Genomic DNA, 15,889 nt, shown 5'->3' on the forward strand with positions numbered 1-15,889 from the left:
GGTACCCGTTTTACTGAATTGCAAAGTAAAGAGATCCCTTGATGGTGTCAGTACTTCATCCTTGAACGTACATTGGAGACTAAATTATTTCTGTTAAACACCAATTTGAGGATTAACTGGAAACTGAAATGTGTATCACCCCTAGTTATATTGCACCCGGTTATGGAGAGAGAGCTGAAAAATTTTCATCTAGGCCTCAAAATAGCAGCATTCGATACACTCCTGAGTGTGAGCAGCAACACTTAGTACCATGAAACATCTGGCTTTGTATCTAATTAATTGCATATTGGGTATGAATAAATACGTGCATCGAGCAGCTTGTGTAAGTTATTTAAGCGCTTAAAGTATAATTGGCACATCTTGTTCTTAAAACTTCATGCTTAGTTGATTCCAGAGTTCTCCTTGTGGATTTTCAGTGAAGAAATTGCAGGCTTTGAGAATGGAGCCCACCGTTCCAGCCCACTGCTGAGGAGTTCCCGCGTCGCACTGCCGAATTGTGAGCAAGTCCAGGTAAGGGGAGGAGAGTCTGAGGGGTGGGGGAAATGGAGCCACTGGTTTTAAAGCTGGCAAAAGATGTAAGTGCTTACTCGTGCCTGTTCTACTGCTCATTTGGTCTTAGATTTCGTATTTCCTTAGCTGGTTCTCCTGCCCTTCAAATGGAAGGAGGCAAACTCTGTTGGAGACTGACTGTTTTGGTTGTTTTTTTAAAGGTAGACCTGACTAGAGATTTTTTCAGCTGTGTCTGTCTGTGGTCTGCCAGTAGCACTCAGTCCTGCTTTAAATCCAAGACGAAGTGAATTTGAATACCTATTACTTCTGGAGATTGTTCTTATTGAAAAGGTTTTAGGAGAAGCCCTGATACAGATTCGAAACGTAAAGTGAATAAATCCTTAGTGAAATGGGACTGAGAACTCCTTCCTCCCTACCAGGACCTCAGCTGAACTTGAATTTGACTTGAGATATCTTCTTTTTGAAGACACTCACTGTTGAGTTAAGGTAGTGCGATTGGCCACTTCTTTTTCCCCCTACATTGGCCACAAATTGTCAGTCAACAAAGCCAAATGCTAAACACGCTCTAAAAACGTAGCTTGTCAGCAGTAATGTGGTTTTAAAGGCAGGTGAGATCCCTTCCCTCTGCTAATTCCACAGTAAGTAAAAAGCAAAAGAAGCAAGAGTTAACAGAAATGGCAAAATTACTGAGCCTTTAAAACGTTTGAAGAAAGCTAATCCCTTCAAAGTGCTAGATGAAAGAGGAAATGGCAGTGGTGGGGAAGAGGTGTTTTCCACTTGGTCATCACTGGCCGTAGGGTGTTCATGGGATATTTTATCAGTACCTGCCTTGGGGAAAAAGAGGAATGATGAGTCTTTCTGCTTGATTAAGATGGACAGACTGGAGGACACTATTGCACATTCTTCAAAATGCAGTTCCTTAATGCCTTGAAGAAATGGAGAAAAATCAGTATTTTTGTCAGGGCTGCTAGACAAAACAGTGGGAAGCCTAGTCGAGTGGTAGCTGTTGCTGAGTTTGGTTGATCCAGTTGTTCTATAAAGATGGCACTTTGGAACAAGAAGTTTTCCATCTGTACAGCAGCGTTTGTGGGTCTGTCACAGGGGTTGGGGGAAGAGGAGGGCAGTGAACACTGCATTAAGCTTTGACATCTTAGTGACTGCACTAATGTTCCCGTATTGCTTACAGCTATGGAGAGAGCAAAGGTCCTTCAAAAGCTACAGATCTTGGGGTGTTAAGTGGAGTGTGTAAAATATAGCACTTTCCTTGGGAAGAGTGAAAAGGTTTCTTCTATCAGCCTGATGTGGCAGTCCCAGGGTGAAAAATGGGAGAGTGACGTGAGGAAGAGGGTGAGAGACCCCCCTGTAGAACACAACAAGCAGAAAAATCTACACAGTGATCTGTAAAAGTGCAAACTAGAGGAGGAACGCACGTGCTTGTGTTGCCACAAGACTGGGTGTTCATCTTGATCACACAAATTGATCTAGTGCAAAGTTGCAAGAGGCTAAGTGTGAAGATGGGTTTACAGCAATGCTTAAATACCACCGGGATGGCTACTGGCTTCATTCTGTAAGGTAATTTAATTTCAGTGGTCCTTTCCTCAATTTGGCTCTTACGTAAATTAAACCAGTTTAGGCAAATTTATGTGTGCTCATAATCATTCCATATTATTAAGGCAATTTTGCTTAGAATTTTTTTTAAGTCGCTTTGTTTCTGTGGAAGTAATCTGGAGAATATTGAATTTCCTTTTGGAAAAAGCACTTAGACATGATCCATATAAGTGATCATGTGAATTTTTCAGATGCTGGCTACAGTAGCAGAAAACCCATGTTTTGCTGTAGGCAAATGAGCAAGGTCACTTCCAGCAGCTGTTTTTTAGACAACTCTGGTTTCAGGGTTTTCTTAAGTCTTGTGTTATTTTTTTCCTAACAGAAAAGCTTCAAGATCGGCTGGATGCTGGTTGGACACCATTCCTTCTATAAGGTGTGGACATAATACCCCTTTTGTGAGCTGCTGTTCTCACCAGGTTCCTCTGTAAATTGGAAACTCTTTGGGATCAAACCTGAAGTTCTGCAGAAATGTTGGTCAATTTTGGGAGGGAAGGAAAGGAAATGATGAGCCTATGGGGTCCTTGCAGGACTTTTGGACGCTTCTCTTACCACCACTTTCATATTAAATGTTCCTGTAGGTTTAAGTGTGATTTCTATCTACCCAGACTGATGTCAGGTAGCATCTGTGTCAATGCTTCATTTCCATCTGTACAGCTACTCCTGAACAGCAGTTTGCCAGGAGATGGCAGTGAATGACCAGTTTGTACAGCGTGACCAGCAGACAGAACCGCAAAGTGTTGGGGTGCCCCTAGGAGGTCAGGTGTGCGTAGGGTGTCCTGTGGTGGTCAGTAGGTCTTGGCAGACTTGGAAGGTCAAAGAGCACATTCTTGCCTTCCAGTATGGGGGAAAAAGAGGTGTGACTGCTGATTTCTGAGAGTCCCAACCGTACTTGTGCATGTGTAAAAAGCATCAGCAAGGCAATTAAAATAAAGACAGAAAATAATAACTGTCGAGTGTGACCTGGATCATATGTTTTTAGGGTATGCATGCATCCAATATTAATATCAAATGTCTTTAAAGAGGAATGGAAACCTAATGACATGTATTATTAATGAATAGGCTTCCAACTGTTTTGCGTAGCTGATAGACCTGTAGATCACCAGTGCTTCACTCCAGCAGAGGCTTCCTAAGAAGTCTCAGCTCACCTCGGGCAGTGAGGGCCTCCTGTTTGACTTCCCATCAGGGTGTTGCTGCTGGTGATGTTTGCAAGGCCATTGCAGAGCCTGCAGGACAGATGTTGCTTCAGAGTCCTGCATCGCTTCTCTGTTGGGCATCAAAGATCTCCAGGAAACTGGTTGTCTGGAGACACACTACCATCACACACAGTAAAGGTGTATTTCAGAGGGATGTTGTTTGTGAATAACAGGTGTATTTTTGAGATAAATCATAAAGCAGATAAAGATTGGCTCCTTGCTATATAGCAGAAAATCCATACACAAAAAAGCTTGGTCACTGGATATGTCCTAACGGGCTTCCTCAGTTAAAGTTCGTCACAGTAATTGATTGTAAGACAAATCTGTAAAAATTACTAGTCTTACTAGTTAGTGTTTTGATTCAAAGGCTTCTTGTCAGGTGTCCTTCAGAGCTGCAAGATGCTTGCCAAGGACTTCACTAATGTTGCCAGTTGCAATTTTGGCTCATAAAGTTTTTGATGTGGGGCATCATGCAGCTTTTTTTTGACTTATATTTCAACACGTTTCTCTTTTTTCAGCAAAATGGAAGATTTGGCCTTTGGATATAGAATCCTTCAGTCTTCAATATTAACTGGTGCTTTGAGTGAACTTCCAATAGATTTATATGAATCCAATGATGCCCATAGCTTGAGAAGGCATAGAAGTGTGTATGGTTGGGAAGTGGATTGTAGGGAATAATACTGTGGTTGGTATTCAGGTGTTCTTGTGGGGTTTTTTGTTTGTTTGTTTTTATTCTTTCCTTTTGAAATGGCAGGGAAGTAGGTATCTGCCTGGAGGAAATTGAGGGTAAGAGAGTTATTTTTACTTTAAACTCTTCTAATTGCAGAAAAAAAACTTGAACTTTATTACTTGCCTGTTTGAAAATTACCTGTTGTATTTTCACTTAAGGAAGAATCTACACCAGTTCACAAGGAAGAAGGTATGTGGCAGCGATGTTCATTGCAACACTTGAGTGTACCTCATCTAGGAGAAATCTCTGCTTAAGACAAGCAGAAAAAGAATACTAATTTTTATTAACAAATCTTAGTCTAGCCAAGTCAAATTACTCTAGCAACAAGTCTTCCTTTTTAATATATATTTAGTAAACGGTGCAGACCATGAGGTCAAGCTTCATTAGGATTTTAGCATTTTATCGATTGGCACATGGATGTGGTTGAAATGGTACAACTCTGTTTTACTGTTAGTTAAAAAAAAGCAGATGGTTCCTTTCAGTAAGAAAAAACAGTCCATAATAAAGTGTAAGTAATAACAGTGAATGATACCAAGAAGCAATTTAACTCTGTTAGATGTAAAATGTTTTGTGGATGTTAGAACATGCCTCTCTTCCAATTACATCAATGTGTAGGGTGTTATTTTTCACTGCAGACCTTGCCTTGCTTCCTTTAAATTTATTTATTGATGCAACTGCATAGCTTAAAGGATCAAATAAGTTAAAACTGTTAATAATTTATAAGCAGACAAGCTTTTACTGTATATCATATGTATTACTGTGCATATTATGTCACTAATCGTTGGGGGTTTTTTTCCTGTTGGTTGTAACCATTTTTGTAACCAGCAAAGACAACACTAGTACAAAATTGCATTTGGAGGATGAGAATGGCTTCTTTTCCTCTGCTTTCCTCCCCCACTGCCCATGAACATACATAAATTCCTGAATATTGAAAGAAGTGGTTTGCTTCCTCATGGTTTCAAAGTCTGTCTCCACTAGATTCTCTGGTTCCCTGCTCTCCTGCTGTGCTTCCCAGAGTCATATGGTCCCTTAGATCCTTCACCAGCCTCCATGGCCATGGTGGTTGATACAGCATGTTGCCTTGGGTAAGCTTCTGTTTTCTCTGGCAGAAGAGGGATTTAATTGCACCTTCTGTTAATCTAAAGGTGTTTGGCAGGCTTCTGGGCTTTAAGTTGTTCTTTAACTATTCACAGATCAAAAGTCGGGCTGACAACAGCTGTTAATACCTGCTTTCCAGCCTAATAGTAAATACATTTAATTTCACAAAACAAACAACTCTGTGAGGTCAACTTTGATACTTGCATCTTAGTAACTTTCCCAGTATGCTGCCTGTCCTGCACCTGCAATGTACAGGCTTTTATCCCTTAAATGTCTTGCTACTTTTTCATGTGAACTGTAAAAAAAAAGCTGTATGTGGAGAAAAGCAAGGAAAAAAGGACAAAAAATAATAGTCATGTTCCAATTGCAGACCTGGAGAGTGAACTGAATTTCATCCCAGTAGTTTTACTGTAATAACTTCTTTCAGACTTGGCAGAGTTGTACCTGAGTGCTTTTTTTTCCCCCTCTTATCCTAATTAAGGATATTTGTGACTGCAGCTTGTCACACTGGTGTGACCCATCCAGTAGCTGGGGGGGTGATAAGAAAGAGTAGAGCACGGGGACTCAATAGTAGACAAGTTTTACCTTCTTACTCCCTTCAGTTGTTAGAGCATCTCCTACCCACTATCGTGATGCTTGATGATGCTTATGGAAAGGAAGATCTGGAAGAATACACTTCTGTCTGACTTGGCTCATTTGGCTGACATGCCAAAAATCTAGAGGAAGGAGCTGGATCCTGTTTTAAAAGGCTGAGGCTTTTGTCTACCTTGATGTTATGGTCAGGAGTCGCACAGATTTCAAGCAACTGACACCAGACTAGGTAGAAATCTGGCTTTTACCCTCCTCGTAGGCTTGTTGAGTAACCTCCGGTGTCTCCTACTGAGTGCCTAAGTTCCAGATGGATGAATTTCTGGAGAGAATGTTTTAGCAAATACTGCAAGTAAAACTGAATAGACCTTTCCAATTTAACGCTATTACTGTCTTCTAGGAAGAGACTCTTTGCCTATTCCAAGTATTTGTTTCTGGGCCATAGTTCAAGGTTGTTGCTCCTGCTGAGAGGAGAACACGAGGTACTTGACTGAAACTGCCCTGGTCACAGTTGGAGAAGTGATGGCCTTTCCCTTTTCTCACCTAGTAAACTGATGCTTGACAGGTTTTTTTTGGGTCATGGGTATCTACCTTTTAAAAGATGAATTAGTGGAGCCAGTACCTGAAATAACCTCTCAGCAGTAATGAGAAGTCATCTTTATAGGTCATAATGCACATCATCCTGCTCTTTTCCTGCGTGGCTTTTTATTTAGGAATATTGACCCTCTTTGAATTAGTTGCGTTGTCTAAAAACCAGAAACCACAATTTACAAAGTTTTTTTGCTAAACTTGTTCATCTTGGAGCCAAGTGATACTCTGATTCAGATGGAAAGGGTGCTCTTGGCAGACCTGGTGCTTGATGGCGATGTGACTCTGCAGGGACCCCAGGTTTGTCTCCTGCAGTTCTACAGCCCTGGTGCTGCTCAGGGCTGCTTAAACCAAATAAATGAGGAATATGAAGGGCCTGAGCGTTCTGCCAGCTCTCTGGCTCTAACAGCAGGGTTGTTCTTTTAGTACTTATAACATCTTCAAGTGCGGCACTGGCTCAGAAGATCAGTTTGAAGAAGTGAGCTCGGGCAACTTCCCTTCTTTGCTTCAAGGAACTGACTGATAACACTCAAAGCCAGAGCAAGGCACTGCCCTCCCTGGTGGTGCGTGGAAGGCAGATGGGGAACAAGTTCCTTCAGGCAAGAGCCAGAAACCCCACCCTCTGGCAAGCTTGATTTAACACAAGAAAGCATCTCAGTAAAAGATAAGACACTTTAAAGAACCGAAGTGAAAATTTTTAAAAAATTTATTCCCTCGATTTTATTTACAATAATTACAGACTACTGTACAAAGGTGTAAATGGTCTTTGCTGTGAGTTGTGCATATGCAGCTTAGTAGACAGGTTTAACATTCAATTTGAATCTCAGTGCAAGTAGGCACGAAAACATCCAACATACCTCCAAGGTATAAAAAGACATACCAGTTTTACAGGTTTCTCCAGCATATTGTGTTACAGTGCAAAATGCTATGAAATAAGGTTTCTTTAGAAAATTCGTATAAATTAAACACATATTGCACTTGTCCCAACCAAAAGTGTAACAGTTTGTACTTACTGAACTAGTTTGATACGTTTTAAAACACTCCTCACACACGTGCACTCCTTCTTCCTGGCTATTTGTGCCAAATATGTGTAGTTCTTATGCCAAATCTTAAATAACTGTTGATAGCTCTTTGACTAATGCAATCCCTCTTGAACAGACTGCTAAAAGAAAATCACAGCGGATTGAGGTGAAAATAAAATTCTCCAAAACCCTTTTCAGTCTTTCTTTTTTTTTTTTCAATAGCACTGTAACTGAATACATTAAAATCAGTGTTGTTTAGATTCAGAATGCAAGTGTATCAAACACCAACCATTTCAGACACTTACACCCCTATTTTCTGGAAAGGTATGAAACCTCCAGTTCTAAAGATGTAGGTATTTCTACAGTACTTGAAGCTGCTAAGCTGACATTGCACCCACGAACACATTGTGCAATACCACAGGGTAGGACTTTGACTTCTGTACATCACTGGCTGCTATGGGACACATTGGGAGAAGTGGGTGGAAAATTGCATTAACTTCAGAGAACAAAGTCTACTTGGGCTGAACCTAGTCAATACGATCTGTGCACCCACCAAATGAGAAACAAGAGGTGAAGGCAAATAACATCGATCTTACCTAAATTTGAGTTTCCCTAAAAACAAGCCTTGAGATTTAAAGGAACAAGTGCATATGAGTGCAGATGCTGACTTTGTGCTCAAGACATTTATTCAAAGCTGAAAGGTAAGGGAGTAGCTTAGGAACAAATCATATTTATTTTTTTTGTTTGTTTAGCAAACCAGTATGAGCAAAGTTGCTACGAAAACCACTGACATAGAAAAGCAGAGGAAAAGCAAAGAGACATGGCTAGCTGAACACCAGTGCGTGTCTTAAAACAGTTCAGGGTTACCTGCAAAACGCCTCCAACATTCACTTTCCTCCCCCTACTTCCCTTCAGAGGACTAGACTTACTCCTCTTACATGCAAAAAAAAGCACTTCTTTTCTGAAAACCTTTCCACATCCAACTCAACTCAGTCATTCAGAACATGAGTGGAAGAAAACCTGATTTCTGGTACTACGACATTCTCCAGATCCTCTTCTGGAGCCGCAACTACAGTACTTTCTAAAGGCAGGTCCCCGTCTTACTTGGATACTACTAGATATGAAGTCCTGAATAAAAGGCAATATGCTGTTTATACAAGTAGTGAGATGAAATCCTAACCTGACACACAGGAATTCTTTGTACAGAGAGCATACATTTACACCACTTGTGTGGGTCAAGTGTTTAGTCTAAAACAAAGCCCAACCAGCCAGGCGTTGCATCAGGAGAACCAAGAGCTCGGGTTCACAAACTGGAAGGCTGCTGGATTACCGGACCTGGTTCACATTCCCGAAGGTTGTCTTCTGACCTCATGTACATTAGGAAGACAGTGACAGTAGCAAAGGTAGCTGCGTTGACAGGAAAAGCACGGAGAAGCGTGGAAGTCAGACCTCTTGTGAACACCCTCCAGCCTTCTTCATGGTAACTCTTTCTGACGCAGTCTAAAATGCCCTTGTATTGCGTGACACCTCCGACTCCATCGGCCTGAAGCCGGGATTTGATCACATCCATGGGATAGGTGGAGAGCCAGGACACGATTCCTGACATCCCCCCAGAAAACAGCAGTTTGGGAATAACGTAACTGTCTTCAGCTTCGCAGCCCAAATACCTGGTCATGCAGTCATAGGTCAGGAAGTAAAAGCCGAAGCTCGGAGTCTCTCTTATGAACGTAGAGACCATGCCCCTGTTGATCCCCCTCAGCCCCTCCTTTCGGTAGATTTTGATCAAACAATCCAGAGAGTTTTTGTAGTTCTTCGTTTTCAGTTTGTATTCACCTGTTCCTTGGAGCTGCATTCTTGTCTTGGCCAGCTCCATGGGGCAGCAGATGATGCACTGGATAGCCCCTGCTGCCGACCCCGCAAGGAACTGGTTCAGAGGAGTGTCTTTTCCAAGAGCACGAAGTGTGTTTCCTTGCACACCGAACACGAGCGCGTTAATGAAGGTCAGTCCCATCATTGGTGACCCAATACCTTTATAGAGTCCAAAAGCCTAATGGAGGAAGGAAGGAAAAACCCATTTTAACACCATCTTGCTCCGTAATAACAATTTCATCACCGCCTAGGACACAAACATCTAAACATTTGTAGCAGTACCAATACGTAGTTGAACACATCCAGAAAATACTCTTAGTCCATCTAGAGGAAAGTTTCCTGGTAAAATTTGTATTTTTTTTAAGTAGCTAAGAGCCTAAAGCACCCTTTTACTTATGATCTTAAAACTTCAGTGGAAAAACAAATCTCACTGAATTCTTCATTCATTGCTCAGATTACTTGGATTCTGGGAAAATTAGCTAGTCAAATAACTCATTATTTAAAAAGTTAACTTCAAATTATCAACTTCCGACTTAGTGATCTTCCTTCAAACTTCTGACTACAGTATCTGCCCTATGGTCAGGTCAGGTTCACAGTATGTTTATCTCTTGATCTTCAATATTTGTAGGGTTTTTTAAGAGCTTTCCTACCCTTCCGATTCAAAATACACCAAGATACAAAATACACAAAGCATTCATTTTGTACTTACAGATTCTTGCTTTATGATGGACTGAAAGCAATGGAAGGTCCCACGGTAGAGAGGTTTCTCTACATTTTGAACTTGTAGACGAACCTATAAAAAGTTGTATGAGATACTGATTCGTATGTCAAGAGCAGCCTAATTGATAAACTACTGTCTTGTACCTATATGGAGATTTGCTACAGCAATGTATATGCAAGAGCACAAGCTGGACACTGGAATGCCACATGTGGCAAAATAATTTTAAAATATTCTGTGTTTTGAATTAATTTTGGGGGTGAAAACACGAAGGGAGGAGGATTATTAATTTCTTGCAAATATTAGAAAAACAGTATGTGAAAGCACAACAGGGTACACTGTTATCTAGAATTTCAGGTGGAAGTTTTCCAGTTCTGGTTACAATAAGTACTTTCTTTAGCTGCCAAGAATACTTCTGTTCACACTAAGGAGTATCTGTAAAAACCTGATAGCATTTTATAAAAAAATATTTACAAGTCAAGCATGAAATAAGGATAATTTTAAAAGGATGGAGACTTTCAACAATTTCTGGCCACCAGACTTGGGTCCCTTCATTGAGATTTGATATATTTTTTTCAGAGGGTAGCTGGGAAGTGACTCTTAAGGCGTCTTACTTGGCATAAGGAAAGGAATAAAAACCCACTTTTTTTTTTTTAACCTGCTGAACACAAACAATTTGTGAGGGTGTGGCTGTTTCAAATCTTTAATGTTAGTAATCAGTTAACTTTTCCACAGCTGAAAGCATATGTTCAGCTGGACAGACAGGTGCTACTGTAACTGGTGACATTAGGAGACAGGCCCTTTTTCTTTGGTGTTTTTTAACCATTAATGGGAAACTCCAATTCTGTTTTTTCCTGCTGATTTGTCACACTTAAACCAAAAAGAATAAAAGTCTGAAAGCTACCTAGATCATGCAAAGTCCTACGCTGCAATAAACTCAGTGAATTGGTGACGTTAGGAATTTGTCTTTGATCTCCAGCATGGAGGGTGCGATGTTCCTCAGAAAAGATGCTTATCAACCATTTAATGCTGCTGCTGCAACTCCAGGGCAAAAAAAACCCCTTATTATTCTGAATAAAATAAAAGATTATCAGGTCTGTGTGCAAGATTCCTGACTTTAAAATTCTTTTTATCAATGTTTGCCTAAAGTAATAATAAACACCACCACAACAGGATGTGGGGCTAAAAGAGGATCTGGGGACATGGCTTGTCAAAATTCTATATTCAGGTTAGCCTTCTCTGAGGCTAAACCTAAATTATTTACAGTTTCAATATTTGTTTATGTTACTACGATGTGTCATTTTGTGCTTTGTAAATAAAAACTTGAGTGTTCAGTGTCCTTTTAGTACACACATTAGTGTATGCTAGGCAGACTGGGAGGCTGAGATCACCTCACGTCTTCTAAGGTGGAACGGGGTTTTAAAACATCTTAGCTTTAAAAGTGGGCTTATGGTAGGATTTAAAGAAAATAAATCCTTTGTTACTCAAAGTGACTTTTTTGGGGGGTAGGCAGATTGCTTGTGGGTCTACTTCTTAAGCAGTTTTAAGAGTCATAAATCTCAACAAGCTGTCAGAATTGCACAAAAAGAAGATTTTACTGCTATTGTTTCAAGACCCATCTGTGAAGTCAGGGGACTTCCACACATACAGGCTCCAGGAGAACTGCAGCTTAGGATACTTTAACTTTTCGATACACTTGTCTTCAGTAGTTTAGAATTAGTCCAATTCTATATATTGGTTGAAGTTCCTAGTGGCATACAGCTCCCACTGGTTTTGTCCAAACGATTTGTGAAATATTGGCTGATTTAAGCCTCGTTGTAGGACACAGAGTACTAATAGTCTGGGCCTAAAGGTGAGAAATGGCTCTTTGATTCGAGCACAGTGCTGACCACACAGGGGTACACGTGGTAGCAAACTGCCAGGCAAGGCAATGAATGCATATGAAACTTTATTTCATGGGTGTTCAACAAGCACCTTAAGTGTGTGTAATGACAGGAAGGATGAATCATCCTTCATCATCAAGTTTAACCCTCTGTTCTATTCATTGCCCAATAGTCATGCTTCCTTCTTACTTGAAGCCACTGTTACTGAGGTTTTAGGTCCAATAGTAACACACTGTAATTTCAGATTTCAAATGACTTGCATTAAAGGTACTCAAGACTAAGCAAAAAAAACCCAAACCACCACACCCCCAAAACAGTCCAAACATTTAATTGTGTGCAAAATAACTGATTTAGAAGGGTTTGAGCAAATGAAAAATGTCCTCCAAGGATATGAAGTGCATAAGACCTCAACAACAGTGTGCCTGAGATTCAGTTTTAGAGCCACTGTGTGTACAGCCAGAAATACATACCAGAAAGAAGGTTCAGAATAAGGCTTTACATTTAAAAAAAAAAAAAAAAGGGATATTTAAACCCCGCTCCCTCCATGCCATAGCTGTAGAAGAGGGACACATCAGTTTAAAACTAAAAAGGGAAAAAAAGCTTCATAAGTCTTTTAGATCTTTATGTGAACTAATACATTTGGGAATAAATTAAGACTGAGAGAAACAGAAGTGTTCACCTGGGCTATACTTACTAGGTAACTCTCCCGTGATGAGGCTTATCTGTCATCTACAACAAAGTAACACTTTTGCTGTTAATGAAGACAGCCCCTAGCTCAGAAAGTAAAGGCAGTTAAAAGCAAAAAAGCAATTTTATACATTACATCAACAAACCAGGGATAAGGAGTTTGCCAGTTCTGAGATCAGCTCAGCGGTGGGTTTCGCAGGGTGACTTCACCAGCTTAACCTCTCCCTGTGTGTCCCACCATCCCCCTCCCCGCCTTGTGAAACATGATCACCGGCCAAAAAAAAATAAAAAAAAGCTTAAAAGCCAAAGTAAAATTCTGGCTTATCTGAGCAGCTTTCCCATTGTTCAGTTACATTAAAAACTTACAGTCTAAGGCGACTACCAGCTAGCCTTTTAAACACTGCGATACTATAAAAAGGTTAATTCTTAATACATATACATACACAACAAGTTATGCAATGTCTTTTTCTTTTTTTTTTTTTAAGGCTGATTATAGTGTTAGTTTTCCCACATACAGTGGTGACTAATAACATAAACATCAGTATTTGACAAAAAAAAAAATAAATAGATAAATGCTTATACCACCTAATGGGTATAAAAATCTAGTATGCCACACTGGATTTCATAAAACATATAAAGGCATCCAGAAACAAACTGGTTTGCTCTATTGTAAAGCAAGATGCTTTTTCTAAAGCCAGCACGTCTATTTCGCATTAATACATCAACTAGAACTAGCACAGGAGCCCCAGTTTTGCAGACACTTAAATATTTAGTTTCATGCACTAAAAGCTGTTCCACTTGAAAACCAAAAACACCCCACACATAATTAACTTTAGTCTGAGCGTAGAATATTAACAGTTTTACTGGCTTCAGTGAAATGACCCATCACCTTAAGTTAAGCATGTAAAACTTGGCAGGATGGGGGTGAGAGAAAGAGACAGCTGGCCCATCACTACTATAAAAAAATGTGCAAGTCTGGATAATACTATTCCCGAAAATATAGACTAGAATTCAACTCAATTACTTAACAGGCAAATTTACCATAATCTGAGAAACATTACATTCAGTTTTTACTGTTTGAGCAGCTTGCACTTGACTGGCAAGGATTAATATCCACTAGCTGGGAAAAATCTGTATTGAATTAACCACGTGCTGGAATACAGAATATGGTGATGACCTCGGTAACACTATCAGCCCTTTGCATATCTAAATTCAGCGAGGTGGAGGTATTCCAAATATAGCTCCAGCGGGTGGCATGCTGTCTGCTGCAGTCAACTGATCTGCTGTGTTAGTTTAGCTGGGAATATACTGGCATCCCCCTCTCCTATTCTTCCAGCGTGGGGCTTTGGATAAGGCTGCCAAAAAGCGACTTAAGTCGATCATCACATTCTGAAACACGGGCATGGACCCCTGGGAGTCCTGGCTGAAGGCCCTCCCGATTTCAGATTTTATCTGAACAAGCTTTACTACCCTCAGTATGCACAATACATACAGCTCAGCCACTATCAGGAAACCAATTTTCACTTGGAAAGTTATAAGAATATATAATACTACTTAAAGGGAGGAAAAAAAGTCCCCAGACAAGCTTCGTGCTGTGGATTTTTATCCAGTTAGACCCTGTGGCTAGTGTAACAAATTAATGCTGGAGGAGTTAAGTAGCAGAGCTTGAGGGGCAAACAAAACACAAATTTTCAACCTAGTAACAAAGTAAATTTGATTTACAAATGCAGGAAGATGCAGTTTTATCAGTTAGCGATGAACAGCCACAGAGAAGCAAGCTCAGGACAAAAATAAGTTAAATCTAAGATCGTATTTTCATATACAACATTGTTACTGCACTGATGAAGGCACAGCTTAGGCCAATGTTTGTCATGTTACTGGGTTGAATCACACATACAAAGAATTTTTTTCATTTCTGAAGAAAGAGCTGGAGATTGCAAATCTATACACAGTGGTTGAGGAGTCTTGCTCCAAGCTTTCCAGCACAGATTTATGCTCCTACAGTGTCTGGGGAATTTATTATTATTTTTTTTCCTCCCCTACTCCTGGGAAAAACTTCGAAGTTTTCTATCTAGAGACAAAGGTATTTTATAATCAACCCACCTTAACAGTGTCAAATGGGTGTCCTACCAGCACTCCTGCAGCACCTGAAACAAAACAAACGCCATGGTTATGCCTCATAGTTTTCTTCTTGGGCTACAGCAGCCCAAACACCACCACCAGCCTGAGGTCTAAGTGCAGCTAAAGCGTGAGGTGGCTGAAGAGCATCCTCTCCAGTCAGAAGGTAAGGGATCTACAGTTGAGGCCAGTACTAGGTGCCTTTATGGCCCCATCAAGGCTTCTGAGCCCCAGGTGGGGGTCGAGGTGTGTGCCTACAGAGCGTGCCACGTCACACGGGACGTTCAGCAGTGATTCCTGGCCTCAGCCCAAGGCAAGTCCAGCGGGCAGAAATTGTGGATTTCCTCCAAAGCAAAATGTGCCATGGATGTGCCACTCTGGGGAGGCAGAAAAAACCTGAAGGCAGAAGAAAACCTACAGGCAGAAGAAAATTCCTGCTCTCTGCCCCCAGCCTTTCCAGATGCGATGGTAGCACCTGCAGAATTATCCATGCATTACCAAAAGCTTTTGCTTTATTCTAGTGTCTAGGGACTTTTTTAGTTATACTAATCTGACTAGATGCATTTTGCACTGAAAAAAAACTTAAGTACTGGCCGAAGCAATGGATCCTCTCAGCTCCCTACTTCTGTGACCAGAACTGGAAGTTCAATCCATTTCTGGCCACCAGCAGCAAGAGCTACGAGTGCTTCGGTGCACCTTCTTCCCACACCGAGGAGAAGTGGTGGCAGAAACACAAGGCTGCTCTAGGATGGAGCAGTCCGGGTTGTTTCAAGGCCAAAAAGGTGGCAAGACAGTCCCAGTCACAAAAATAACAACGTGCCAAGACCAGTGGCACAACCAATCGTGCGGGATCACGGGGGTCACTGGGATGGAGTCAGAGAGAAGCTTGGAGGTGAAGGGGGGTGGGAAGAAAGAGGGAAGAGAATAAATCATAAAAATCTCTTTGCCAGGCTGGCAAGGAGAAGAGCAAACAACTGAAGAGACGCGAGAAGAAATCTCCCAAACACAATTTAACAATGGCTAAAAATAGAAGGCGGCAGGCCGTAAGCAGATGCTCGGGGAAGAGCCAGGCGAGCATACGTAGCCTCTCCTCCTCCTCCTCCTCACGCTCAAACCCTCCGCTATCAATATTTTTTCCATTCGGAGGGGTCCCCGAGCCTGATACCCCCCGAAGGAGCTCTCTCTCCCCCCATCCCCTTGGGCCAACCCCCGCCGCTGCGACACCGCCACGGGGAAGGATGGCCCTCACCCCGTCCCCGCCGCTAATTTCCCCTCGG

The 15,889-nt window shown here is 41.2% G+C and overlaps 1 protein-coding gene across 3 annotated transcripts; it reads right to left on the bottom strand.

The window, feature by feature from the left end:
- Window positions 1-7,003: 7,003 nt before the first annotated feature.
- On the bottom strand, window positions 7,004-14,651 carry SLC25A29 (solute carrier family 25 (mitochondrial carnitine/acylcarnitine carrier), member 29). 3 transcript variants are annotated; one of them, XM_014957629.1, is made up of 4 exons: window positions 14,598-14,649; window positions 12,502-12,536; window positions 9,916-9,999; window positions 7,004-9,384 (listed from the first exon to the last, which is right to left on the bottom strand). In XM_014957629.1, exon 4 carries the CDS (start codon window positions 9,349-9,351, stop codon window positions 8,641-8,643), a length of 711 nt encoding a protein of 236 aa, XP_014813115.1. In that variant the 5' UTR covers window positions 9,352-9,384; window positions 9,916-9,999; window positions 12,502-12,536; window positions 14,598-14,649; the 3' UTR covers window positions 7,004-8,640. The 3 variants fall into 3 exon arrangements, with proteins under 3 accessions (XP_014813115.1, XP_014813116.1, XP_014813114.1); XM_014957630.1 differs by lacking the exon at window positions 12,502-12,536 and having other exon boundaries at window positions 14,598-14,651; XM_014957628.1 differs by lacking the exon at window positions 14,598-14,649 and having other exon boundaries at window positions 12,502-14,589.
- Window positions 14,652-15,889: the final 1,238 nt, after the last annotated feature.

The sequence above is a fragment of the Calidris pugnax genome, unplaced genomic scaffold (assembly GCF_001431845.1).
Source record: "Calidris pugnax isolate Ruff unplaced genomic scaffold, ASM143184v1 scaffold211, whole genome shotgun sequence".
In the NCBI taxonomy this organism is placed as follows: Eukaryota; Metazoa; Chordata; class Aves; order Charadriiformes; family Scolopacidae; genus Calidris; species Calidris pugnax.

Excerpts from the sequence above, each read along its gene's own strand:
- SLC25A29 (XM_014957630.1), bottom strand. The coding sequence starts at position 9,351 with ATGATGGGACTGACCTTCATTAACGCGCTCGTGTTCGGTGTGCAAGGA.